General features: G+C 44.7%; 2 protein-coding genes and 1 non-coding gene across 4 annotated transcripts; 1 reads left to right on the top strand and 2 right to left on the bottom strand.

Moving 5' to 3' along the window:
• Positions 1 to 54: 54 nt before the first annotated feature.
• On the top strand, positions 55 to 18,076 carry necab1 (N-terminal EF-hand calcium binding protein 1). The gene is made up of 13 exons (XM_076139518.1): positions 55 to 155; positions 2,732 to 2,756; positions 4,750 to 4,858; positions 7,261 to 7,286; positions 7,524 to 7,621; positions 11,957 to 12,093; positions 14,060 to 14,181; positions 14,661 to 14,737; positions 15,188 to 15,241; positions 16,000 to 16,112; positions 16,648 to 16,725; positions 17,102 to 17,193; positions 17,543 to 18,076. The coding sequence occupies exons 1-13, from the start codon at positions 69 to 71 to the stop codon at positions 17,569 to 17,571; spliced, it is 1,047 nt and encodes a 348-aa protein (XP_075995633.1). The 5' UTR covers positions 55 to 68; the 3' UTR covers positions 17,572 to 18,076.
• trnaa-ugc (transfer RNA alanine (anticodon UGC)) lies at positions 13,840 to 13,911 on the bottom strand. Its single transcript has one exon. It is a non-coding gene; the product is annotated as a tRNA-Ala (tRNA).
• Positions 18,077 to 18,563: 487 nt separating the features above from the next.
• pip4p2 (phosphatidylinositol-4,5-bisphosphate 4-phosphatase 2) lies at positions 18,564 to 27,952 on the bottom strand. 2 transcript variants are annotated; one of them, XM_076139668.1, is made up of 8 exons: positions 27,696 to 27,952; positions 23,696 to 23,844; positions 22,897 to 23,003; positions 22,677 to 22,800; positions 22,033 to 22,107; positions 21,350 to 21,402; positions 19,954 to 20,044; positions 18,564 to 19,859 (listed from the first exon to the last, which is right to left on the bottom strand). In XM_076139668.1, exons 1-8 carry the CDS (start codon positions 27,799 to 27,801, stop codon positions 19,716 to 19,718), a joined length of 849 nt encoding a protein of 282 aa, XP_075995783.1. In that variant the 5' UTR covers positions 27,802 to 27,952; the 3' UTR covers positions 18,564 to 19,715. The 2 variants fall into 2 exon arrangements, with proteins under 2 accessions (XP_075995783.1, XP_075995784.1); XM_076139669.1 differs by lacking the exon at positions 22,033 to 22,107.
• Between the last annotated feature and the right edge of the window lie 9 nt (positions 27,953 to 27,961).

Below are 27,961 nucleotides of genomic sequence, written 5' to 3'. Positions count from 1 at the left end.
GGTGATCAGATAAAAGCGGAGGAAGAGACCACATTCCTGTGCAGTTTACAGCTGAAGCGACATTTTGCATGATGGATTCTGAGGAGGTGCAAGCGGTCTTAGAGGAAAGCAGCCCTCAAATTGAGCTGAAGAAGGGAATGTCGATTTTCATTGATGTAAGTACAAAATATATTTAATGTTGATTATGTTTCACCGCCACGGAGTTCAATGCACACGCACCATTGCTTTAGTGCAAAAACTTTAATAAACAACAAATATATGATGGAAAAATGAGTGACCACTACCAGATAAAGTCGTTTCATGACTTTTAAAGAGCTCTTCAAATATAAATTGTTGTCATTTTAACCCTGCAGTTATTTATTACAATGCCTTACATTTATTTAATTAATGGTTTCTCATTACATGCAGAAATATGTAAACAACAATATGAATTGGAATTTACAACAAAGAGTATATCATTGGTTTTACACATGCAAATCTGCCAAATGTACAGACTGGAAAGCTGCATCACCTGTGAATTTGGGTTTTCCATGTCAGTTTGCAGCTGTTAATCAGTGAGAAAAACAACAAAGGTCTCCATCTAATCGAATCATTTTCTGTTATTGAATCTGGTGACATCGTTTCAACCTGTTTGCAATGTAAATGATTTCAGATGCGTGTTGGTATCTTTAGACGTGACAGAAAAAGACTAGCCGATTCCATAGAAAGGGCACTATAGAATAAAGTAAAATGACCCTGGAGTCCAGACAATTCTTCACTGCTCGGCCTTGCTGTGATTTATTTTGGATTGAACGATTCGTGAGCTTTTCATGAGCAATAAATTGCAGGCTCTGTATAGAAAATGGGGTTTGCAGCACAGTTCAAGGTGGCAAATAAAAGCCAAATCAAATGAAAAGTGCTGTTGCAAAAATGACTTTAGATTCCATCTTGGTACAGATCTGCTGGGTGCTTTGGATCTAGACCTGTGAATAAGTCTGCATGCTGGGTGCAGACGTGTCGTAGATTTCTAAAATGCACTAATTTGACAGGCTGACCTTTATTTTAACTGCCCGACATTCCTCGGCCTGAGAATCATGTTGTCTGACCGTCCAATTACACATCAAATCCAAATTTTGCAGGCTAGAAGTCAGTCAAGACATAAACAAAAAAAATTGGTGTTTGGAACATGATGAACTGACACATTAATCATGTTAATCTTGTCATCATTCACCTCTTCTCTGTCTTTGAAATAGTAACTGTGCTGTTAATTGTTGTTTTTTTAAATGGGTGCTTAAGGCGACTGGTGTCTGTTTCAGAATGTATACATTTCCATCAAATAATGAATATGTAAATACTGACATTACAGTGTGAGTGTACATTCCTCAAGTGCTGCACTCTGGAGAGCCTGTTCCCTCTGTTCCGTGGCTCTGCGTGTCTCTCTTCTCATTATATTCTCCTCATAATCCCACCCTGCTCACATGTGATTTCTTAATCATGAAGCTGTTCTCTGCCTTCAGTATTTGGGAATGACAGGGAGGGAATCCAGGAGTGAAAAACAGACTTTAAAATCTCTTTGGGTATGAGGGTATGAGTGTCTCACTGAAGTCAAACAGGCTCTCTGTCTTCTGAGAGAGAGGAACGGTTTCCTTCAGAAGTCAGACACCTCCGTGGCTTCTTGATGCCTGCAGTGTGAGCTCCCTCAGTTTGCTCTGCATGGCTCCCATGTCATTAAAGCCTTATGTTACATCTTCTATTCCTCCAATTTTTTTGCATAGTGTTCAGGATCCTCCACACTGGATCATTGAGAGGAAGAGAAGCCCTGAGAGGAGCATTAGATTTCTGATTTTGGTTTCACTGATTGCATTATGCGTGAAGCTCTGAGACAGAAGGGGATGGGAAGGGGAGACTCACCAGTATGGGATATGAAATGGAAAAAAAATGAGATTGAATGATGTCAGAATGAATTAAGTGAGATGAGATGAGACAAAATCATTCTCAGCATTTATAACTAAGATTATATCTGACTGATTGATTATATCAGTGTGATAACCTGCATGTTATCCTTGGGCCTTACATAATGAAATCAGTCAATTAGAATAGAAAAGGATGTGGACCTGTGGACTGTTAGTACATGGAGAGCAGATCAAATGAAATGCAGTGTGATATATTACATTTCTAATCATAGCAGGATCATATGTGAGCAACAAGTAGGATTGAAACAGTGACGGGACGGCAACAGATGGATCTGCAGAGAACAGTGGACAGATGAACATTAATGTGGGGGACATAATGGACTGCAAAGAGACAGAAGAAGGGACATAGATGGATTCATCTATTTGTGTATTTACCTCATGTGCCACAGAGCAGGGAGACATTTCCCCCACCCCAAAAAAATTGAGATGCTAGGGCTCACCTGTAAGCAGAGATGATGAGATTTGTCTTCACGTGGACAAAGATGTGAAGAGGAGAAGGTGGGCAACGATATTTTCAGCCTTTTAAAGCTGATGTGGTCATTTCCACATGGCTTTCATCTCCTCTGGACTCTGGGGCAGCACCATCAATAATTTAACAACACACTGCTTTTGAGAGAATGATCAATGACCTCTATGCACCAGCACGGACGCTCACACATATGCTGAACATACACACACACACACACCCACATGCCCACACATGCACATGTATGAGCCAACACTTTGATTATGTGAAACATTTCATGACAGCCCTCCTCTTCCTCTCTGTCTCATTACAGATTTTACGGAGAGCTGATAAAAATGGTGAGTGTCACATTAGTCACCTCCCCTACACACACACACACACACACTTCACGTCCATCCTCTGTTCCGTTGTGTGGAAGCAGAGGTCTGTACTTTCTCAATGAAATTCTGCTCATGGCTCTCTGCTGATACTCTTTCAGTTTCCATGGAAACAGGAGACTGACCGAGCTCGGTGAGGTTCAGCACCAGAACATTAATGAACAAAAACAGCAACAAAAAGAAATTGCAACTAATCAGACTCCTTCATGATGGCAGTCAACACTTTAAGAGGCGGATGTTTGGAGGCTCAAAGCAAATTTATCACAGTGTGAATTCATACAGCACTTACAAATGTGACAGCAGCTCCTCGTAATGACGAAGAGAAAAATGAGAGAAATGCAACAACACTGTGCAACTATGCAACACGTCTGTTCGGAGTTCTGCCATTCTTACAGTATAATTCTGTGCATAAGAATGTGAAGAGAGCATTCCTGTGACTCCAGCAGATATTATACCTCTATTAAAATGCAACATGTAAAAGTTAGAGCGAGCATTTTCCTTCTGTAGTTTGGAAACAGCAGAGCACCATTTGCAGATGTGATTTAAATGTTTGTAATTGTTTGTAATTGAATGAACACACAGCATCAGGCCTTTGTTTTAGTTTGGTCAACAGTTAATACAGAAGTGTAGACACACACGCACACACACTCTCTCCTTCAGCTTTGTCTGATGAAGGTCTTTGTAATGAAAACTGAAATCCTAATTTTGAAGTCTGTGTCTTCTTTCCATTTGAATTTTGAAGGAACTACATAATGAGCTGTTATAATTTGGGATCGTCTCAGTCACACTGTATACATTACATACATTTATACTCTATAGTTCTACAGAGGGACGCTGAGACTCCTTATTTGTCTTAGTTTATACTCACATAACCTTTAATCTTGTGGCTTGGATGACACAGAATGATCAAAGCATCAACCACACAACCTCATCAGGTTCTGGCAACATACACTATCTGAGAATATTTGATGCAAAAATAGCAAATCACAAAACAACGTCCTTAATTATTAATTGACAGTCTGCTGCTGTGACTTCCTGTCAGACGGCCGTATATGAAGTCGCTCACCTGCTGCTGCTTTGGTGTTCTGCAGACAGCAGCTCTTATTTTCAGATTCTGCTCCTGGATTACTTTGGAGCCCGCGCGGCTGCACTGAGTCACTGTGTGCTTCCCTGTCACGGTTCTGCTGACGAGCCCGAGGGGCAGATTTGCGTGCATGTGTGTTTGCTTTTGTGCATTCATCCAAAGTCTTTCTTACTCAAAGCGTCAGTAGCGATGTGCTGGTTTTAGCAGAAATGTGCTGGTGCTGTTCGTTTGGCTGAAGGCTAGGAAATTTACGGCTCCTTTGATTCAAAATTCAGTTTATTTCTTCCCTCTTGAATATTTCTTCTTCACGCTTTCATCCTGGACCATTTTATACGCTTCATTATTGGAGATCATAAACATAAATGATTGTTTGAGGCCGTCATCAATTCTGCCTCGTGGCACAAATGATTATGGCTCGGCTCGCTCATAATGTTGTTTTGTAACAATGATTTGAAAAAAACAAATGGAATGCTACCTGATGATGTCATTTTATTTCACTTTTATGGCTTTTTGTCTGCATGAAATGGAATTAACCTACACACTAGTTGCCGTTTTTGCTGATTCAGCCCCTGCGGCCTTGAACAGACTGCTTCATTCTCCTTCAGTGTTATCAGGAAGCGAGGAAGTGAAAATTTTCAATTAAAGTATTATTTCATTTCCATAATACTCAATACTTAGGAAAATGAAAGGGAACTAACTGAAATCTGTGTATCAATGCTTTCCCTTTGTCTCTGAACATGCAGGCGTGTCTTGAATGCTCATCTGGCCCATTTGAACCCAAACAAATCTGTGATTTTTAACAAAAAGGTCTCAGGAAATGGAATGAAATGGAAACGGGTGCTGACAGCTGTATTTGTGCTCGGTCTCTAGATGATGGGAAGCTGTCCTTTGATGAGTTCAAAGCCTACTTCTCTGACGGAGTTCTGACAGCAGAGGAGCTGAAGGAGCTCTTCCACACCATTGACACCCACAACACGGAGTAAGCCCCTTTTTAATTGTTTTATTCCACAGAGGATCGAGTCGACATATGTCAGATGGAGGAGAGATAAAAGATAACTGCGCTGCCAGGAGAAAAAAAGAACACCAAGAGCTGGATCTCACATTGAATCTATACAGGAAAGATCTGTGTGACTGCTGTATGTTAACTGTGTTCCCTATTGATATGGCAGATTAGGTGTGTAAAAGCATTTTATTCTGTGCTAAATCTGCATCCAAACCACACTTAGCTGTAGGATTGTTGAATGCATTACAGGGATACAGAGATTGTAACATGCCAAATCTGTACGGAACTGATCGAAAATGTGCAAAGGAAGTGAGCGACACTCAAATTGGAACGCTCTGAAACGTTCCTCGATCGGCTCAGAATTGTCCGTGTGGTGACAAGCAGACTAAAGTGTGAATAAAAGCACTGCAGGCAGCACGTGTGTGTGTGTGTGTTCTCTCCCTGTGGGACACAGGAGACTCGTGTCAAACCAATCTGACTGTCTTTGTCAGCCTGTCAGCCTGTTTCACAGCCTCAGATCTTATACAGTATCTGAAGATCAAAGACAGGAGTTCGCGTGCTGGATTCACAAGAACATTGAGAATGTGGAGTCTATAAGTGTGCAGCGGGTGACATAGAGTGGAGAGAAATATGCAATTTATATGCTAGAAGGGTGCTCATTACAGCTCATACCGCCACCAAGGCCCATAAGCTGACACAAGATTGCTAAAAATATATAATTTCTTTTCTGGATCGAGCTCTGTGACAATTAAAGTGACGTCAAAACTGTTTGCATGTTGCTGAATCAGAATCATCATCACCATCACAGCAAACCCTGCTCACAGTATCATTAGAGACGGAGAGGAGGACACGGCCACACTGCAAACAGAGAACAAAGCACAGAGAAGTGAAAAGCAATAACAATCAAACGCCCTCCTACATGGCTGCAGATGGAGCAATTTGAAGATAAAGAGCAGAGACGGGGTTACACAGTCTGCTGGCTGCGGAGGACAGAGAGCACGAGGCGCTCTGTGTCGCACCTCGAGGGGAGAGCCAGGCTGGAGATGCTCTGTTGTTACATGTAAAGGAGGTGAGAAGGGATGACCAGGGAGTGGCCAAGAATCATCTGGACCGAGATCACACACACACACACACAGAATGAGACGCCAGCTGAGACGCCGCAGCCTGTAGTTTCCCCCGATTCCTGTTATTGATGTCAACTGATTGCCTCAGTAATCATTCCTGTTAAATGTTTAGACAGCGGGCGAGAGGTTTGACAATCATCAACAATGATGGCGATGATTGCGAGCGACGTGACAGCGTGTGTGTACCATAAGGAGCGTTATTCAGTCGGGTTAGTCATAAAGCTCGGGTGATCAAAGACGTTATTGTGAAGATTGTGAGACGATGTCATTCATCCGTGCCTCAGTCGCTGGATGACACGTGCACTTCAATGGTGAAACACGCCATCAAAGTCACACGGATCCCTCCAGTGGACCGGGACTGTGATGAACCAGCACAAAGGGAATATCTGGGTCCCTGTGACACACATGCAGAGGGAGGCTGATGGTTTAGAGTTGTTGGGAAGTCACTAAGTGGTATTGATTAAAGAATGAATCAGTGGGCTGTGATGTTATAGATGTGGATCCAGACGAAGAGGATGCCAGTGAATATGTGAGATCTCATAGACCTGCAGGGCCTTGGAGGAGATGTTTGCTCTTTCTCTCTCTCTCTCTCCGTGTTTTCTCACTCAGTTTTGTGTTTGTGTTTGTCTCCTCCGCTCGCTTTGTATGTGGCGACTTTCTAGATGCTTGTATGGAATCTCTAAGCAGGTTGTGACTCTTGTTTTACCTCCATCTTCTCCTCTCCTCTGCGCCTCCAAAGTGATCTTTCCTGTTCGGACCAATTGACTGTGAATAGCAGCGACAGCCAGTTGTGGAATGGAGCTAAAAACCAAAGATCCCTTCCAGTACAACAGAGAGGATTAGAACATCTAAGAGGGGATATGATGTCTTATTCTCTGCTGATGTTTGACAGTTCAGATGGCTCTCTCTCTCTCCCTCTCCCCTCTCTCTCTCTCTCTCTCTCTCTCTCTCTCTCATGCACAAAGTCGCAGCCAAATTTTGAGAATTCCTCGCGGCTTGCTGGTGATGAATTCGTCAATCTGCCCCGCTGGTCTCTCACATGTCCCTGAGGGGAAACACAGCTGAATTATTCACAACATGTTCCGCTCTCTCCTATTTGTCACCCACCTTACATATTCAACAAATCAGAGCTGGTCCAGGGAGGATTTTGCAATAGTCCGCATCCTGGCCATGAGCTGTGTTATAGTAAACGTTTAGTGTTAATCATTAAGCTCTGATTCATTTTAAATAACGCCTTTTTGTTTTGTTTTGCAGCAATGTGGATACTGATGAACTCTGTGGTGAGTCGAATCACTTTGTAGACGTTATTCTCTGTTATTCCTCTAAAGCCTGACCTGCCCGTACCTCCCAGTGAGGAGAGCAGTAGATGTAAATGCTCTGTGACATTTTCTCCAAACTCGCACAGTCGCGGCTGAGCTGTCACACCGGCAGTGCCTCAACCAAATACCCTCAGCTCCCTCACAAGTCATTTCACTCAACTTCATTTCCTGTTTTTTTGGGTCTTTCCCCGGGTGAAGAGTATTTCTCCCAGCACCTCGGCGAATACGAGAACGTCCTGGCAGCCTTAGAGGACCTGAACATGTCCATACTGAAGGCCATGGACAAAACCAAGAAGGTAAGACCAAGGGAATCTCTCTCTCTCTCTCTCTCTCTCTCTCTCTCTCTCTCTCTCTCTCTCTCTCTCTCTCTCTCTCTCTCTCTCTCTCTCTCTCTCTCTCTCTCTCTCTCTCTCTCTCTCTCTCTCTCTCTCTCTCTCTCTCTCTCTCTCTCTCTCTCTCTCTCTCTCTCTCTCTCTCTCACACACATTTCTCTCTGCGGGCGAGTGTCACGCTGGCATTTCACGCCGCGCACATAGCAGTAATCATAAGAGATGTTTGATTTACTCGCAGTGTGGCTCCGGCCTAGTCGCCAGCGTCTTCAATGCAAATATCTCCCAGCATGCCACTCTGCTGCCCAGCTGGCTCCCTCAGATCTCCCATTAGTCGCATTTCCATAACAGAGCGCGAACAGGACGAGCCAGCGCTTAATTAATGTCACTAATTAACCCTCGGAATAAAAATAACTCCTGGTTCTTTTTTGTACTGCCAACATAGATGAAGTGTTAAATGGATTGTTGCTCAACAAAGCCAGCAGAGCCTTTGATGCTGCTTTTAAAACAGCTTTAGGTCTTTAACTCCTCCATATTTGGTACTTTTCTCTCAAAAGTCACATATGTACTCATTAAAAATACAAATCTACACTAATAGCTGCAGTTGATAATATATATTAAAAAAATGAAGACCTCTAGCAGTCAGGAGGTTGAGGATGGTGGAGGAAGAGCGAGCAGAGATGAAGGTTAATGCACAGAGAGGAAAGACGAGAGATGAAGGATGAAAAATGTGGAGACAGGGAAGATGTTTGATCAAAACCCTATAAAGCGCCTGGTGTGCAACACGAGTCGCCACGTGTGTGTGGGAGTCAAACTGTGGATTCATCTGAGATATTTCATATTAAAGTGCAGGGATGAGGCATCGTGACGTCCATGGAAAATCCAGAAGAAGACTTTGGGTTGAGTTGGGCAGCAAACAAGAACATGACAAGATGCAAAGAAAGTGAAAAGTTACCAGGAGCCTACAGGTGACCAATGGAGGACAGGAGAGGGAAGACAGGAGTGTAGAAACCAATTTGTGCTCTTGCAAGAACGATACAAGAGAAAGAAATTTGCACGTGCATTTCATGTCTTTGAGGGAAATGCAACATTCCGATAGGTGTTGCAATCCCTTTGTAGATTTGCGTTGAAGTGTCAAAAGGAAATTGTATCCAAAATCATTTTCTGTGCAGTTGGTAGCAAAGGGATGGAGAAGGGGAAGGAGATGGGGAGAGAGAGCGAGAATGAGAGAGAGAGCACTGTGTGGACGTGCAGAGTCAAAGTCTTCATTTCAGGCCATGCGTGCAATGAAAAGCCTTGAGCGGCGCCTCAATCAATCTCACAAATCAGGTTGTTTCCGCCAACACACTGCTCAGCGTCTCCCATCACGCCTCTCACACCGTGGAAATGGATATTAGAGCTCGGGTGAAAACAAATTACGGGTGTGAAAACGTAACGGGATGGAGGAATGACCGAAGCAATAACTTCACAATTAAGTTATGGGAGTGGATTGCGTTAAAAGATAAGCGTTTCAAACCAGGGGAGAGACACACACGTTTGTTTCTGTGTCTATTAGCAGACATTAGATGAGAGTGGATGAGACCACATGCCGCTGTAGTCACAGCGCCGTTGATCTGTATACGTATTGGAGTGGGTGGCTTTGGCTGCGTATGTGTGTGTGAGGGGGGCGAGCTGCATGTGCACGTGTATTGTACGTGTGTGTTCTGTGGTGTGCAGGATACAGCCGTGTACACGTGTGGAGCGAGACGAGGAAAAAAGAGCCAGACCAGGAAAAAGGATGGAAATAATTTTTGCATTCATTTATTGTTTCTTTGCTATTGTTACTTAAATCCTAAAATTCCCAAATTTGGGATTAAATCACTTCACGTAAGTGCATGCAAGGGTTAGGAAGCTATTCGTAGTTAATTGAGCTTCTTTTCCACATTAGATTTGTGAGCACACAGCAATACAGAAGACGCTTTGCAGACATAACAGTTTGATCTGTTTCCCCTTATTTGGGTATTAAAGTCAATCTGAGGGAGCGTTTACTGTGCTAATGATCCACACGTGCCTCCTAAACTGAAAAATGTCTTGCCTGAGCTTGATTTTGGCTTCTGAAGTAGAAAACATGTAGAAAGCAGTCGGGTGGACCTTGGACAAAGTGATCAGTTTGACCTTTTACACAGCTGAGGGAAAGATCAAGAGAAAGGCAAAAGGGAAAAGAATGAGGCAGACCTTCAGCCTTTTCAAATGATTGTAGATTGACACACACACACACACACACACACACACACACACACACACACACACACACACACACAGATCACGGGAGGCAATCTATGCTCAGATGGTAGACAGAAGAGTGACCTTTACCTGTTTTGTTGTGACTCACTCCTCCCTGAGTGAAAGTACGTGCATGTGAATGTGTGTGTGTTGTGTGTGCGTGTGTGTGTGTAGGTGCCATTATTCAGAATGTCAATAGCTTAAACATTACATGAAAACCGTGGGTAATGATTTAGCAAGCTGCAGGAAAGGCTTTATAGTAACATGAAAGCGTAACACACACACACACACACACACACACACACACACACACACACACACACACACACACACACACACACACACACACACACACACACACACACACACACACACACACACACACACACACACACACACACACACACACACACACACACACACACACACAGCTGCTCCCTCACTGGTCAGATGTGTTGTGGGGACCGGACCGCTGGGATCGGCTTCAGCTCTGTGTGAGTCTAATCATCTGCTCTGTATTCTGGAGAAGCTGACGAGAGCTCAGCTTGCTCATGGGAAGACTCCCACTTCAAGATAATTAGTGTGTTAGCGCGTGTGTGTGAGTGTGTGTGAGTGTGTGAGTGTGCATCCACAGGGCATTGCAGTCTGATAAACATGCAGCTTTTAAAATCAAAACACTCTGGCTGTTGTTTTGGAGGAAATTACAAATAGACAAAATGTAGTGAAACCTTCCCCCCGCCTCCTCCTCCTCCTCCTCCTCCTCCCACACACACACACACACACACACACACACACATTCCATTTGAGCTCTAATTATTATCTTATCTAACTTCCATCAGCTTTTACCTTCTAGCAGCTCATTGTTAGTCAAGTAGCCCAACAGTCACGGCGTTCCAATAGTGGCAGCAGGTGTGCAGAGCAAATAGCAAATCTAACGCCTCCGTGTTGTTCCCAGCATCATTCACTCCATTTTGATTAGATCCAAACTACACTCAGGCCTCCCGCTCTGATCCAGACCCTAGAGATACATACATACATCACATTCAACATGGAAATTCATATAATCAACCATAAATGATGCAGACTCCATGTTGGGCCAATCAGGAAGCAGAATCAGCTGTAACACACGGGTGATGTTTGTTTGGGTTGTGTGTGTGTGTGTGTGTGTGTGTGTGTGTGTGTGTGTGTGTGTGTGTGTGTGTGTGTGTGTGTGTGTGTGTGTTTTTGTTTCAATGAGCAAATGAGTGTGAAAATCAATCCCCAAGTTTCCATTCAGACGTATTGGAGACATGTTTGGCCTTTAATTGCAGCGCTCAGATTCGGCATCCAGTGCAATTTAAATGTCAAATAAATGCATAATCGACAGTTGGAAGTGTATTCCAACAAATCCAGGCCAGCGACTTTGTAAAATGTCCCTTGTAATGGCAAGTTTAAAGCACAAAACAGATATATGTTATAAACTAAATACCTTTTCAGCTTGAGTAAAGAGGAAGTCCATCATTGTAGGGCGTTTCTAGCTCCGCCCTCACACAGCTGATCTCACTTGGAGGCATTAACAACACTCAGCTGAAGTCAATTCCACATGCAAACGCCAACAACCAGCAGAACAGCCGCTCAATATTTAATGATTCTCAAATGAGCCGCTCCACTCTGCAGCTCAAAGTTAGTTTAGATGCACGGCCGCTCCTCTTCATCATGTATTATAGATTAAAGATGACACACTTCATCATTCATACTTAATGCTCAATTCTCATTTTTCTAGCCTGATCCAATCTTTGTGTCAAGTGTGTGTGACCGGTTGGATCACTGCCACTGGCACTGTCTCATATTAGCGTCTCCATAAAAATGAAACACTGAATGATGATGACAGCGACACGCATGTGAGAATGTCAAACACAACGCCATCAGATACGCTCAGCCAATGATTCAATCAGATTCTATTAAAGGTTGTCAGTTCCAATCCCAAGTAATCGACTTACCTCTCGTTCTTACTTTACCTCCTCCTCTAACCGCGCCTCCCCTCTTATCCTTGATTGACAGGAGTACCAGGCGTCCACCCACCTGGAGCAGTTTGTGACGCGCTTTCTGCTCAAGGAGACGACCAATCAGCTCCACTCCCTCCAGAGCTCGCTGGAGTGCGCCATGGAAACCACGGCCGAGCAGACCCGGCAGGAGAAGTACGGAGATCTTCCCGGTCCCCCTCACACACACACACACACACACACACAACTCCACAAATACACACTGAATTACTCCTTTAAGCCTGGACAAAATATAATGCACAGTGGCACCCAAAATTACAGCTCTCACAGGGAGGCTAACACTTATTTCCTCAGCACACACACTCATTTAGGTCTCAGTTTACAACTAAATGCGGCTTGAGATGGCTGTGCAGATTCGTACCCATATCGCTATGATCCTTTATTGATTTGATTTAATCCCCGATCCACGATTTAATACTTTAACACTGAAATCTATGCGACTCCATCGTCCGCATGGTGACACTTCTAGCTGTTTAGATTGTGAGAACTTCCTGCAGGCTTGGATTCAAACTGAATCCAAGAGAGAGAATTCATCTTCTCTCACAATCACCGAGTGCACTTTGATCCTCACTTTCCATTTCTCCCCTTGCTCCCTCTCTCCCTCATCACATCATCTCAAAGTGCGACGGTCCATCTCCCCCACAGCTGCAGCTTCTCCTCCTCCTCCTCCTCCTCTTCCTCACACTCCACACACTCCCCTGTGAATCTGAATGCAAACTCTCTGTTCTTGCAAAATGTCTGGAGGACCTTCCTGTCTCTCCTGTGGCTGTAAACAGGTTCCTGTCACTGAACTCGCTCTCTCTAACGGCTGCCTAGAACGAATCACAGCTGAGTTTCTATTTCTATTTAAAATGACTTGTGTGGCTCATTTTAAAGGTTATACCATGAATACGTTTCTTTTTATATTGTTGTTATAGCACACATTTGCCTAATGGACTAATGGACTAGCAGTAGCGTTCACAATCAGCCTGCACAATCAAATCTCCTCACCCAGACAAATGCAGTAAAGTAACGCTTTGCTTCATCATTATTAAAGCTTTAAAGCGGCATTATAGAGGATCTTAATGTTGCGAGGCACAATAAAAGGACTGTGGTGCTTCTGTGAGGCTTTAGTGAGAAGTGAGAATGGCTCAGTCGTTGTGTTTCTGAACCTTCCTGTGCGACAGAGACGGCAACAACACAGCACACACACAAATGTCCCGGAGTGCAGAGCCTTCAGTCATTGTGGTCACGCCTTGTGCTCTTCACCTCCTCTTCCTCACTTTCAGCTGTGAGCCGCAGTGGCAAACGCATAGCAAAGTAGCCGGGGAACAAATTACAAAGTAAAAGTCCACTTACACACACTGGAAAATGAATAAATATAAACAAAGAAGGACTTTGACTCAGAAATGCACATCGACTTGTTTTCTTTCATGATCTTAATGTTTGATATTATCTTCATCTCTCCAATCCACACTTGACTCTCATCTCTGCGCACTAACAAGGCCAATTTATTTTGAAGAGTCCATTCATGTTGCTTTTTATTAAAATCCCCGTCTCGGCAGTGATGGTGATGAAGGCTGCTCCTCCTTCATCACCACACTGGTCTCAGCTCCTATTTGCAATTAAAGCGGCTCCATGTCTGAGAATATGAGTCACTGTGAGACTGAGAGGGAGGCGCCAGCAGGTCCTCCTCCATACATCAGGACTGCAGACACGTCTCACTGCAGCTGCTGGATTAATTATACTGTGTTCCCTTTAGACGCTCAGGGAACATTGAATGGAGGAACAACTCCATTCTTCAGCACAGAAATTGATCCTATTGGATTTCAGGTATAAATTTTAAACAGCTTCTCTACAGAATGTAGTTAGGTTTGTGTTGTGATTCGGCTAAGAGAAGAGTGGAGATGCTGGGGATTGAACCCAGGACCTCATACATGCAAAGCATGCGCTCTACCACTGAGCTACATCCCCTCACACACCAAGAGCTAACACACACTAACACACACCTGACTGAGACCTTGAACTCCAGGTCGATCAATGTGAAGTTAAGGGCCTCAGTTGAGCTCTTGAGGCCCCGGAAACCAAATTTGTGATGACCCCTGTTCTGCTCTGACCCCAGGCAGGGTCCTCTGAAGCCAGAGGTTCTGTCCATCCAGTGGTCCGGACGGCGTTCCACTCGGAGGCTCCAGAGGAACAGCAGCCTCTCTCCCAACAACCCACTGCTCAGTCTCCTCAATTCAGGTGCGTTCAGGGAGGATGTTCGGCCTTGAATGAACGAGGCAGCGCTGCGTTGTATTAAAAGAAGAAGAAGAAGAAGAAGAGAGTGAGAGGCGAGCTTGAATAGACGGGTTGTGTGTCAGGGCCGTGCGTTGTTTACGGTTCACCCACGTGTGCAGCGAGTCGATGCTCAGGTGGAGATTTGAGGTCAGTGGATGTAAAAGCTCCATCTGCGACCACAAAGTGCTTTGGGTGAGAAAACAGAGATGCAGCAAGGTGCTTTCGCTTCGTGACCGACGATAAAGAATCTAAAAGAGAGATTTACTCAGAGTATTTAATACAGAAAGAAGAGAACTCGCTCATCATCTCGCTTGTTTCAATGCAGCTGTTGTATTTATTAAACCGTCATTTCTCACAGTCGCTTTTACACCAGCTGTGGTTGCAGAACCTCTACTCTCTCTCTCTCTCTCTCTCTCTCTCTCTCTCTCTCTCTCTGTGTTTAGGTGTGTATGAGGAGGACAGCCAGTGGATGATTCAGGTCAACAGACTCCAGAAGCTCATTGACCGCCTAGAACAAAAGGTGATTGCGGTTTTCCATCCTTTTTCCTCTCTTTGCCTCTCTCCTCCTCTTCCTCGCCGTCTGATCTTCGCCACTGTTCTCTCTCTCTTATTGGGCACAGATTGTGGAAGTGGCATTAAGGAACAGATTTCAGGAATTGAACTCAATCCGCCCACCTTCAAACATATGTGCCTATGGGAAATATTAGACGAACACACACACAAACACTCACACCTTCCTCCTTTGTGTTGAAAGCAGCATGAAAACTGTTGCAAGCTGGCAGATTCCAGGACTAAATACAGCACGGATCACCTCCATGGAGTAGACGAAAAGAAACCACCGTCTTTTATTGATTTCACTATAAAAACACACACATATGGAGGAGGTGTGTGTTTTTAGCATGATGTGATGATTATTTGAAGTGTGTGTGTGTGTGTGTGTGATCGTCTTCCACTCCTTCCGTTCCTGCAGGAGATCCGGCTGGAGCCCGTGGAGGAGGAGGTCTTGGGCAACACCAGCAAATCGGTTGGTGATAAGACTTTGACCACTTTGTGTCACTGCGATCTCACGTCGAGCCGAATCACAGACAGGGAGGCCGCGCTGATAACAAGCGCTCAGCCGTTGTCATAGCAACTGCAGGAGTGAAACTTGTCAGAAGTGTTTCTCTCTCTCCATCTGTCCTTCCCCTTAATTTTTTCTGAGGCGCGTTTTGATGTCAGTAGTCATTCTTGTAGCATCTTTGAACTTTGGCCGCAGAGCATCGAGCTTTAGTTTAACAGCTAAATACTTCATGTTGCTCAAGAGAGAGCAACGACCAGAATAGAAGGAAAGGAGAGAGAGCTGTGCACTTGTATTCATCAGGTGGACTGAGGCACGACGCCAGTGGAATGCTAAGACAGACACAGTCTCACACACACACACACACACACACACTGGCCAAAGGGCAGACAAAGTGTTCAGTTGCTCCTCTGCCTATCAACAACTCCTCATCAGCAACAGGAAGTGATTAGCAGGCCTTCTCTTGCCATTTCTATACCACAGGTCTAAAGATACTGATGCAAGACTTCAGCTCAGAATCGAAAATTGTCATAAAAATTAGATTGTAGATAAATAAAAGATCACAACATCCATCTATTGTTGCTGCATGAGTTCCCAGCGTCGGTCAGCTGATACACAGTGAGATCACGTGTCACATATCAGACCATCTCACCCTTCGCCCTCCCAGAGACAAATCCAGACGTCCTGTTCTCTGTGTGTGTGTGTACGTGTGTGTGTCTTCACAGCACATCCTGATAGTTCAGCGGCAGCTCTCGGTGCTGGAGGAGGAGCTGGATGAGTTCCGCCTGGCTCTCAGACAGTACATGGACTGTGCCTGTGCCCAGACTGGATGTTTACAGTGAGTTCAGACTGCACTTCTTCTTCACCCAACAATGCAACAAAGAACAAACAAAGTACCAGCGTTTACCACAGGGGGCGTCATCACCTCAGTTATTAATCATGGCTAATGTCCACTGCTTACTTGAGAAACATTTCTGACATTATCTGTACATTTGTGATACCTAGTTTTTAAGGAATTGAGGTGAGAGATGTGTTTTCTCCTGGATTGCCCTCCTCCTCCTCCTCACAGGCTGCTGCTCTCAGTGCCACTCTGATTCCTCACATGAGGCACATTGGCCTGAAGGACGGCTCGACATTTGCAGCTCTGTCATGAACAATTCTCCATATTTATGCACGCATCTTCAGTTTGAAATTGAAATTTAAAGTCGTGTCAAAACACCGCGGACACGATCCTGAGACAGTTCTGCTTAGCCTGGAGGCAGAGGAGGTTTGAAACAATCCAAACAGAGACGGAGAGTGTGTATTGGGGGATATGATGTATCTAATAAGCGATTGCGTGACTTAAGCACTCAAACTGTTTTGCATTTCGGCAGCATCGCGGTTCAGAGGCTGGCGAATGAATCACGCTTCATTCTTTATGAATTCTGGGAGCACAACAACGTTTGGAAGAAGTAAGTAGTGCTCTGCTCCGTGTGCCTGAACATGAACGGCCTGATTCCCGCTGTGTGTGTTGGCATTATGCTCTGATTAATGAGACTAATGGGAAGAGAGTGGGAAGAGACATACATCATCTGTCTGTGGCATGATAACGTTTCCTTTGTACTCTCACACTGTAACAGGCTGATAGTCAGGGTAAATACTGTTTAACCCCTTCATCACCTCAAGTGATCCAAATGAAATCATGCTGAAAGTATGAGTTTATGAGGACAAGCTTGATTTACACAAGAATTGAGTATGAAGCTAAATATACCCGCAAAAAATCAGCTTTGCCTAAGTGTTGCTGATCCTTATTAGTGAACACTTAAAGTTCTTATCTCCTCTCCTCAGTCACCTGCAGACCAACTACAGTAAAACCTTCCAAAGGGGGAATGTGGACTTCCTGGAGACTCCTGAGGCCATAACCACCATGCTGGTCCCTGGTAGGTTCACCCAGAGATCAGATCTAAATTCTATCAGGCATGATTCCACATTACTGCCGCTTTTGTGTTCCTTTACTGGCATGAATGGAGGAGAAATAAAAGTAAACAAATGTCAAATAAGGTCTCCTCGAGTTACGCAGTGCTGCTTTACCAAAGATTCAAATTCATCAGTATCTCCTCCATCTAGTCTAGAGCTTGAATCTCTCTCTCCCTCTCACACACTCACACACACACCACAGGGCAGAGGGTTGCATGCTGATGTCTAATTGATTCGAGTCACAGTTCAGGGTCAGTGAATCCTCTTTTCTGCTTCCTCCCCTGTGTCCTCCTCGCCCTGCCTCTTTCGCAGCCTCATGGTGGGTCCTCAACAACAACTGAGAGGGGACGAGCACCAGTCTGAGTCCACACCGGAGTCAGGATCAAGTCCACACACGCACACACACACACGCTCAGCACATGAATTCATGGTGAATAGTATAAATTTATGACCTCTGTGTTCCTTCATAGTTAGGCGGTAGCTGTTCTTAGCCAGCGTGTGTGTTTGTTGCTACCACAAGAAGACACTGTCATTTTTAAAGCAATGACATCATCAGACGGAGGCGGAGTCTGATGATTTGACTTCATCACTGTGTTTCTATTCATCATCTGCAGCCCCGGGTAGTTTGTGGATGTAGACGGTGAGACAGCCGAAGAGAGAGCGCGTGTGTGTGTGTGTGTGTGTGTGTGTGTGTGTGAGAGAGAGAGAGAGAGAGAGAGAGTGTGTGTGTGTGTGATTGAGGCAGGGGGGGGCTATAGAATTCTATCAATTTGTAGCAGCATTGGGGAGTTTATGAAACCATTATTTTGTCGTTAATGTATTTAATGTGTCAAATTGATAAAGAAATTTGTTGCGTCATAAATAAAGATGATATATTGTTGTGTATTCCATGTGTTTCTCTATCCAAAGTCTTTATATGGAAACATGAAGGTTTGTCAACAGTACAAGTCGCATATTATTTAAAAGATAGTAAATGTTGCCCCCTTGTGGACAGATATCAGTACCGCAGTCGTGCACAAGCAGCGCCCTGCACAGAAAAGAAAGAAAATATCTCAACTTTCGAGTCAGCAGCGTTATTTGTTGGGAGGAAACTCTCATCAGGAAAGTTAAGAAAACTCTCCTGTGGACGCCCACACTGTCCTTCACCACCATCGGCAAGTGTTTCTATCGGTTGGATAGAAAATCGGGCAACAATCCACAAGTTAGCACACCAACATAGGCAGTTTTTGCATTTTATTGATAAATTATCATTTTTAAAAACACCCAGGAGCCATCTTAACCTTCCGTCTCACACTACAGTTTCCAAGGAGTATTGAATTTAAACTATGTACAAAGAGTATTTTAATAGTATTTTCTGCATCATCATCATTCACATTCAAAACAAGGTTAGAAGTTGGAGCTGTGCCCGCTGATCAGGATCAAGAGACGTGAGAATGCAGAGTTAGCCTAAAGCGCAGAGGTCACCAGAGGTCAGAGACAAGCGAGCGAGGAGGATTTTACATTCTGATGAGACGACGTGACGCAACGGGGGCAGTGGGGAACAAAAATCAGAGACGAGTTAACATGCATGAGTCACCGTGCTCTGGGATCCATTCCCCACCTGTAAGAAGGTCACATACAGTAAAGGAGGCGAGAATGTAAACAAAGGGTTATTGCTGTAGTGAGCTCAAAGCTTCATGGCACAAAATAACATGAGGCGCAGAAACAAACTCCCCTTGATCAGATGTTCTTCCTCCCCTTCTTCTTCTTCTTAACTAATACTGGGCAGTAACATTGGCACGCATGGGAATTTAAAGACATTTCTCCTAAAAGTTGATCATCTGAAGATCTAAAATCATATAGCAATACTATATCAGTGTACACAGGCAAGGTACTGTAAATGGTTACAATACAGTATGGATCTGCAGCTTCCTGGAGTTAAACTAGCAGCAAATCAACACATACAATTGCATATAACCGTAGTGCAATGGGCAAAACTGTTCTTTGTCTCATTTTGGTCTGGTTAGTAACAAAGTAAAGTACATTACATGGTACCATCATGTCTGTCAGGCTGCGGGGATTAAAGAGCCCAGACGGACCGAATCCAAACAGCTTACTTAGCTATTGATCTTAAATCAGAATGGGAGATTTGATTTATGTCCAGCGAGAATAATCACACTTCTATTATATTTTTTGATTCTGTGTTTTGGAGGCTTCCTGTGGAACCTGTGAAGGATCTGAATCCCTGTGGACCAGCTGAGGATTTGACTGACACACCGTCTGTTCAGCAAATCAAAACTCATTCCAGACTCAACACACAACAAGGTCGATCACACACACACACGCACCCACACACGTGCCTTTTCAACACATTCCTGTCCACACACACACACACACTCTGTCCAGGTTCCACTCTGCTGAACATGACCTGCTTGAAAGCTGAACAAGATGAAAAAAACTAAAAGTGGTGTTTCTGTTCTTCCAGCCGCGTCGAGCCGCTCCGGCTCTAGGCGAAGCTGTTCTCCGGGTAGCTCACTTTAATGGCGCCCCAGTAACAAGCGCGTATCAGACAGATGAGGCCGATCAGGTAGGCGAAGGCCCAGGACACGTACACGGCATTGTAACGACTCGCAAAATCTCGAGTGCCCACCTGACGAGACACAGGAGAGGAGCAGAGAGTGTGTGAAGGACATGAACACTGTGAAAACTACAGAGATTGTTTTCTAATCTTACAGGATACTTACAGTTAAACCCACTCCGATGAAAATGCAGATCATTCCTATAGTTATGTAAGCACAACAGCGCCTCCTAGGCAGCGCACTGCCAACAGACGATCTGCAGACGGGATCAAGGAGAAAAGCAGAGAAGAGGGAGAAAGTCAGTGTGTGAGGAGAGATTATAAAGATACATAAATAAACATTAAATATCAGGGACAATTTAATATAAAATCCCTGCAAAACAAGTTTGTTTGATTCAAGCAAAGTGAGGAGCATCAACAAACTGTTTTCCCAGTGATCCAAGAGTCTCGTGATGTAAAAACATGAAAACACCAAAGGCCAGTCACATGCGCCCCAAATATAAAAACACAAGTAGGAGTCGGACGGGCATCACTTCTCCTCGGCTCTCCTCCCCCTCTCACCTCTCACATGCCTCTCATGTGACCCGACTCCAGCATTCCTCCGCAATCGTTGGTATTCCGATTCTGCCTAATCTCCCTTTCTTCTCTCCTTTACAAATCCTGCTTTTACATTTCCTCTTTGCTTTGCGTAGATTTGTTCCACTTTAGCACATTGGTTAATTAGGAGAAAGCTGCCCAGATTTGTGTGTGCGGACGTGATGGGAAGACACTTTGCCTGCTACATTTATCTCTGTAACAAAGCGTATCAGTAACATATAGACGTTGGGTAAAAATATCAATATATGATATGCCAGCCGAGGTTATCCACCGCTTTGCACGAGACAGAGAGACGGGGGAATATGAGGTTACAAGATCGGAGGCTTATTGCATATTACTGTCAAACAGAGACAAAGACATGGACGAGGATACAGAACAGAGACAGATAGACAGAGACGGATAAACACACGCACAGAGCTATAAACAGAGGCGGAGGTAAGGAGAGCGGCGGTTTCTCCGTCACCGTCCTCCACCTGATCTCTGAGAGCCTCCACAGCAGCCGGATTCTACATATTGAGGCCACACTTGTTCCTCGATCCCTAATTCCTGTCACACTTCTGGATTAGCCGTCATTACCTCCCCTCCCCTCCCCTCCCGGTATCCCAAATCCGTGACCAAAACTATGTCTGGTTACAGTGAATTTACCCATAATGCAAAGGTGCAGTTGGGAGGCCGTCTGCACTCATTACAGCAAAACCGCGGACGGCGACCAAGCCCAGGAACAAGCCCGGCTCTCCAAATGTGAGTGATGAACCATGTGGTGACATCACTTGCAATACTTTAAATGTGACATCATCTACAGCCAATCGCAACCCAGCATTTCCAGCTTCAGTTTCAGCCCTTAAAATGAAAACAATGAGCAACTCCGGCATCATAAAATTACTGAATCGATGACAAATATGACCTTAGCAGCTGAATTGTGTGTATTATGATCTTTGTATTGACTGGATGTTCAGTGGACTCACATTTTTTTGCAGTGGGGGCACTTGGCTAATGTGTTAAAGCGAAGCTCCATCCACTGTAAGGAAACACAAGAACAGCAGTGTTAAGCTGCAGCAGGTAGACTTTCACACACATCAGCATAGAAACGTACTATAAGATAATCAACACGAAGGCGTATGGGTAACTGATTCCACATGATTGGTTATGATGGTTTGGTTGATTTACAGCCCATAATAAACATGTTAGTGTGTTTCACCAAAGCAGCGTTAGAATCATGCATCAGCACAACAACAGAATCCTACAGAAACATATGAACCACATGTTACTGCACCTCTGAGTCAATTAAAAGATAATTTAATGCAAATATCAAACTTGTCCCGCTTGGATTGAAGCCGTCTTCGAAGCAAGATGTGTGTTTAGGGGTTCACTGATTAGTAACCACCACATTAGAATAGATTACTGAGAGCAACAGTCAACTAGTCGAGGTCAGGGGCAACACCAAAATGAAAATAAGTCTTATCCTCACAGTAGAATTTGATTTAAAATGTAGTGATGACTAGTTGACTAGCACCTCCCAAGAATTGGTGACCAGCAGAAATCAGCAGCTGAAAGTGTGTGAAGCCAAACTATCACATATAAAAGCGACAGGTTGATCTGGAGCAGAGTTAAGCTGTTGTCATAACGATACGGCCACAACGTTCTCAACCTGTTGTTGCGGCGGGGGGGAGCCGTCGCCGGGGACACTAGACAGTGGATGGGATAACATGGCGTCCTCACTGCCCTACAGATGCCACAAGCAACAGCCGGTTATGAGGAGACCAGTGGTTTCAGACACAAGAGTCCAGTCAAGTCAGTCTCTTTATTAGTTACTGACAGTGACGTCTTTGGAATATCTTGGAATTCTGCATGAATTACTCAACAAATGTGGTCTGGGTCACTTGTTTAGAAATGGAATGGAACATTTAGAAACTATTTGATGGGTAATTAATGCAGAGATATAAGAAATTCCAAAGGGATTCTCTAACTTTTTCTTGACATCTTAATGCGAGAAGCTGAACAAACATGCAAAACATTGACAACATCTTCAGCACACGGTGAGGATTTCATATAGCAAAGGCTCTTGTATCTGTGGGTTAGAGGGACAAATGGTCACACACACACACACACACACACACACACGGTGCGGTGCAGGATTTGATCTGGGCCGAGAAAGAAATCCTGCACTAAATGCATGCAAGCAGAAATCTAACTCTATTATAAAATACAGTTCAGCGGATGAAGAACGTTACAATAATGGACAGAAACAAACTACAGCACATGCCAGGCGACTCAGTGATGAGGCTTACGTACGAGGAAGGTGTTGCCACAGTGACCGCACACCACCCTCATCCCCTCCGGCTGGATGGGCAGGGCCGGCTGGGCGGGCTGCTCTTCCGGGATCACCATGACCGGGCTCAGGTTGATAATGCGTCTGCTGTGGGAGGCGCCGAGACCAAAGAGAAGCTTCAAACAGGCTTTCAAACACAAGCGAGTGCATCCATTTGTTACGCAGGCCTTATCTGCCACCTACCAGTTCGGCCGAGGACATCCTATCCTCCGAGATGTGTCTTTACAGATGAGCAGGCAGTTACAGGGACACCTCACATACTTCTTCCCTGTAGGAGGATTCTTGATGGGCTGGAAAGTACAGATTTGTTACAGAACATAAACACAAACGGCAAGGAGAGAGCACTGGGGGAAAGTGCAGAATGAGACAGCAGAGCCACATTTCAGAGCTAATAGGCAGGATAATGTGCCGTGCTAAATCAATAGCTTTGCTTCTAATCAATGATATACAGTTTGAGTACCCCATCACACTCAGATTTCCATATCAGGTCTTTGATCATCTCTGATATAAGGCCTTTAAGTTACACTGCCAAATCCCAATAATACTACAATAACATCTTACTTAACAACGTAGACTGTTTAATCAATAGAAATAGCGTAATATGAATAGATGTGTGTTTAATCCAGAATAGTGACCGTCACAGTGCTCAGCTTGTGAAATCCACATTTCCCCACCCAAATATGTGATGTAATGTGACGCCATGACACGTCCGTCCACCCAAATCTACATCCTCCCGCACTGACAGCTCCACCAGCGTTCGGTTACTCGGGCCGAGACACGAGCAACTACAATATTATGACACTCGACACTGCAGCGCCGCACACCAGTCTCTCACTGACTAGAATCTGACCCGAGTGCAAGACTTTACTGGAAGGAGAAACTTCCAGATAGACTTGAGATGACATTTGATGAGATGAAGAGAGGGATGACATGTATTTAGACCCAAAATTGACTGATGACCTTTTCACCCCATGGCACTTACTGTGGCTTCATTACAGACCGTGCACTTGACCACATGCTGATGCAGTTTGCCATCCAGGTTGATGAGCGACTGGCATACGCGGCAGTTGATGACGGGCACACCGCTGGCGTCGGGGCTCGCGATGGCTGTGTAAGGAGGAGGTAGTTCGGCTTTGAGAAGAGGAGAGGGGCAAAGCACATAACACAGCCAGCTGTTAATGGCATGCAGCTAAATGGCTTCAACAACAAACCATCTGGTTCTCCTGCGTCCAGTGACGAAGAGAAGCTCCGGTTGAAGCCAAGTATCTTTGGAGTTTTGTAAACAGACAGGATCTCGGATTGCTTGGCAGGGAAACTCTGGCTAAATCAAATTCACTGGCAGAATGTTCCTGGCAGCGATGCATCGTCTGAGCTGCGCTTAGGACACAAAGGTGATTCATTCATTCATTCACTCCATTATTAACTATTTCAACCACGGCAGAAGATCGTCACAACCTGGGAAACATCTAGAAAGCTCCTCTCTCTGTTCTCTCCTCTCATGCCTGGGGTCCATCTGTACATTCAGTGTGTAAAACCCATGACAGCCAACATGTGACTCTTCCCGCAGCCCGTGTGTGTAAGATAGAAACAATGGGCCCTTTTAGACGCCAGGACTACGATGCTAAATCCGGTGAGGACACAAACGATACACAAGACGTCATAGACAAGGTTCTGTTTGTGCTGCCATGGCGTTCAGAGGTCAATATGATGCCTCAACATAGAATACCTTTAGAAATAGTGATCCATGTATGTGTTTAAGTTGAGGAAGATGGGGGAACGATGGGGAAATGAACCAAAGTCAGCCAGGAGACAAAAACAGTCCTTTCAGGTTCAAATGGCTTGAATCAATCCAACCATTGAGAAAGAACTACAGCGGCCTCACACATGAACTGTGAGCCGTCTAATCCCACATTAACCTTGGGGTAATTAGTTTACATTCCCTGCCTTTTCCAAGATTTCAATACCTTTAATCCATAGATTTGCACCGGTCCCTACCTTTCCTACTGTAGTAGTTGTGTTTGTGTTACCAGCGTTCTTTACATTCTGTACTACACAACACAAAGACCACCATTTTACTGGGTTTTCAGTCAAATTGTTGGGTAATTTCCCTTTTTCTGATCTTTATCTGAAGTCATGTGACAATTACCTCAGCAGAGAGCGTTTGTGTGTGCGTGTGCGTGTGTGTGTCTGGTTTCATGTAAGCTGTGAAATCTATTCTTTGACATTGAATGAATCCTTTATTGTGATGTTTCTTATACTGTATCCTGAAATGAATTGTGTATTGTGTAATTGTCTGTATCATAATATCATCACAATCATAACATGTACTTACAGAGCATCACTACATTCAGTCTGATACTTGGCTATTGGCCAAAGCACTCTCTTGGGGAACAAAGCCAGTCAGACTTGGTCGGTTTCCTTCTTGTCTCTCTGAGTGACATGATGCAGAGGTCAACAGGTAAACGTGTTTGGCTGTGAGGTGCAGTGACGGCCAACCTAGTTGACACCACAGGGACAGATGGGACTCCCTGTCTCCATTTGAGTGAGCTCGGCTAACCTCAGCAGAAACACAATCAGGGTGCGCCAAAGACGGCAAAATCCTACTGTGTGCAGCACTGAGTCATCTCCTACTAGAGGGTGTAGTGGGAGGATGTGTGTGTGTGTGTGTGTGTGTATGTATGTGTGTGTGTGTGTGTGTGTGTGTGTGTGTGTGTGTGTGTGTGTGTGTGTGTGTGTGTGTGTGTGTGTGTGTGTGTTTTTCCTGATAAATATTTGATTATCGAGCCGGTTTGTACATTTTCTCTGTAAGAAAAATCCTAACCGACACTTTGAATTGGATCAGTAACAGTAATTCTCCGTCACCGCCAGCATGCAGCCTCAACACAGACGGCACACAGAGAGAGAGAGAAGCCTCTTTACCGTTCACACTCAGCAGAGAGCCCCAAGTCCTAATGCATGGCTGAAACCGAATATAGGAACTATAGGTTTTCACTGGCTGCCATCCGAGCCAGAGGTAAGACGAGAAGACGTTCTTACAACAACCACAAGCGGCACCACAACATACAGCGGCCGTCCTATCCTGCTTGGCTGGTGTGAATACTGGAGAGACTGCATGGAAACACTCACTCACATTCACCTGGAGTTTGGTAGGTGGTGCTGAAGGAGTTAAATGTTACTGTGACCCCACCCTTGGACAACCATGGCCTACTTCTTTGCTGGTATTACTGATTTAATATAGGAGGGGAATGTCAGGCTATTTTAACTGTATCCTGTTTGTCATCGGAGCTTTCTATCAGTGACTTCCTTTACTCTACAGAGAGGAAACAGGAATCCTTTGGAGTTCCTTTATTCAGAAAAAAGTAGAAAAAAGTAGACAGATGCAAAACCAAGCAGGGTGCCTTATTTGTCCATCAGATGCAGCAAGGTCAACTTGCTCGACCCCATAGCAGCTTTTCTCAATTTGGAAAAGAAGCAAACAGTGAGTCATTAAAGCTGTTATTGCTGTCATTTTGTTTGGAGGCTAAGAGGACATGGATCATCTTCTGGTTCTGCTCTGCTTTGTGTGGTGATGACATCTAATCAGGCTGTGCCACAGAAACTCAGACATCCATCACAATTCTAATCAGGATATTGGAGCTTAAGCTTAAGAATTACATAATTGGAGGAACTGGAGTACAGAGGGGGAGAGAGAAACTAGCCCAGGAAAGATACTTCAGAGTAATACTAGTAAACTAATACACGGATGAACTAGCCTTTAAATACTGATCCACCCAGTGTCCAAAGTCATCTGTTGATATAAGAAATGGATCTGAATGATGTTATAGGATCTGAATAAGACGGCTTTTCTTGGCCCCACATGTCCAGGGTCCAGTGTTCCCAGTTTACGATTTGTTACTGATCAACCGATTCAGATCCAAAGTCAGGTTATCAAAGATTTTAGTGACAGCTGCAGGTCAAGCTGCTTCTGCCCAGATTAGAGAGAGAGTCTTACCCGACGTACACAGATTTGGTTTACAGATCATATTCAGATTATAGACACAGATCCATAGATGATCCCCTACAGATAAATCTAATCGTGCTTTTAAATTCTGCCAGCAGGACTGACAAAGAAACATCGTATGTGCTTTAATGTATGCAAAGGTTTCTGACTTCAAGTGGAACCTGATCCTCCCCTGGAGTGTAAGTCCAACCAAACCAGTCGGTCTTCCCACAGTCTTCTGAGACAGGCAGAGCGGAAGATTTATGAGACAATTGCCAGGGGCCATTCAAGCTTCTGCATGCATTATGGTACTGTAACCTACATTTCAGCTGTCCACTGGATTTGTTGCCTAATGTGTCAGCTCTCAGACTATGACTGTGCATGTTTGTGCTGGATGAAAAAGATGCAGCATAGAAGAATAGACTGAGATAGATTATACTTGTTTACATTCACATGCGTGGATGCAGCAGACAAAACCGAGTGAGCAAACTGAACAATCACCAGGCAATACTGCAGATGTTTATAATTTGATATATTATGACATCATCGTGATTTCCTCCCATCAACAAAGAAACAAATCTGGACATAAGTAGGTTTGCAGCTGGGACAAAAGACTGCTGGGGTTCCATATTCTTGCCCATCAAAGAGCAAACAGCGACACTAAAGTCACAGTAAAGGAGGGTTTTACACACTAGCATCACGATGGGGAGCGTTTGTGGTGGAGAGCCGGGACATTACCGGGCCCCAGTGAAGGGTGATGGAGAAATTTGTGCAGTGAAAACACGGGCTGTTATTGTAGGCCGCTTCTCTAACCCACTGCTCCAGTTCTCACAGTGAGGCTCCACCTTTCCTCAGCGCCACATTCATTCCCCACCGATACAGTTTTATTTACGCACTAAATGTTGCTCAATGTTGATCCGCCCCGAAATGATTCAGCATGCAGTTAGAGCATAACGAGAGAGAGAGAGAGAGAGAGGGGGGAGACTGCGTGTCGTGCGTTTACCTCGGGGGCTCGGATCCTGCAGGTACGGGGGTGCAGTGGGGGTCACGTTCTCCGAGTTGGGGCCCGACAACAGCGGTGATCGCTCGTCCATGCCGTCCGATGCCATGCTGTCGTTAGAGGGGTTGGCGCAGGGTTGGAAATGACGGGAGAGACGACGACGACGACGGCGGCGGCTCTCAGGGCACCGAGTTCTCTCTCAGCATGGAGAGCAGCCAGCAGCGGCGGCGGCGGCGGGTCGGTCCTCTCAGCTGCTCCGCTCCCAGCAG

The sequence above is a fragment of the Genypterus blacodes genome, unplaced genomic scaffold (assembly GCF_046128005.1).
Source record: "Genypterus blacodes isolate CSIRO-AG114 ecotype Tasmania unplaced genomic scaffold, CSIRO-AGI_Gbla_v1 ptg000438l_1, whole genome shotgun sequence".
Lineage (NCBI taxonomy): Eukaryota > Metazoa > Chordata > Actinopteri > Ophidiiformes > Ophidiidae > Genypterus > Genypterus blacodes.
This window is presented reverse-complemented; position numbering and strand designations above follow the sequence as displayed.

Excerpts from the sequence above, each read along its gene's own strand:
- pip4p2 (XM_076139668.1), bottom strand. The coding sequence starts at position 27,801 with ATGGCATCGGACGGCATGGACGAGCGATCACCGCTGTTGTCGGGCCCC. Across the intron at positions 23,004-23,695 it reads CGGTCTGTAATGAAGCCACA|CCCATCAAGAATCCTCCTAC; the intron begins GTAAGTGCCATG and ends TGTACTTTCCAG. Across the intron at positions 22,801-22,896 it reads GGATGTCCTCGGCCGAACTG|CAGACGCATTATCAACCTGA; the intron begins GTAGGTGGCAGA and ends CGCCTCCCACAG.
- necab1 (XM_076139518.1), top strand. The coding sequence starts at position 69 with ATGATGGATTCTGAGGAGGTGCAAGCGGTCTTAGAGGAAAGCAGCCCT. Across the intron at positions 14,738-15,187 it reads TTGACCGCCTAGAACAAAAG|GAGATCCGGCTGGAGCCCGT; the intron begins GTGATTGCGGTT and ends CCGTTCCTGCAG. Across the intron at positions 17,194-17,542 it reads AACCACCATGCTGGTCCCTG|CCTCATGGTGGGTCCTCAAC; the intron begins GTAGGTTCACCC and ends CCTCTTTCGCAG.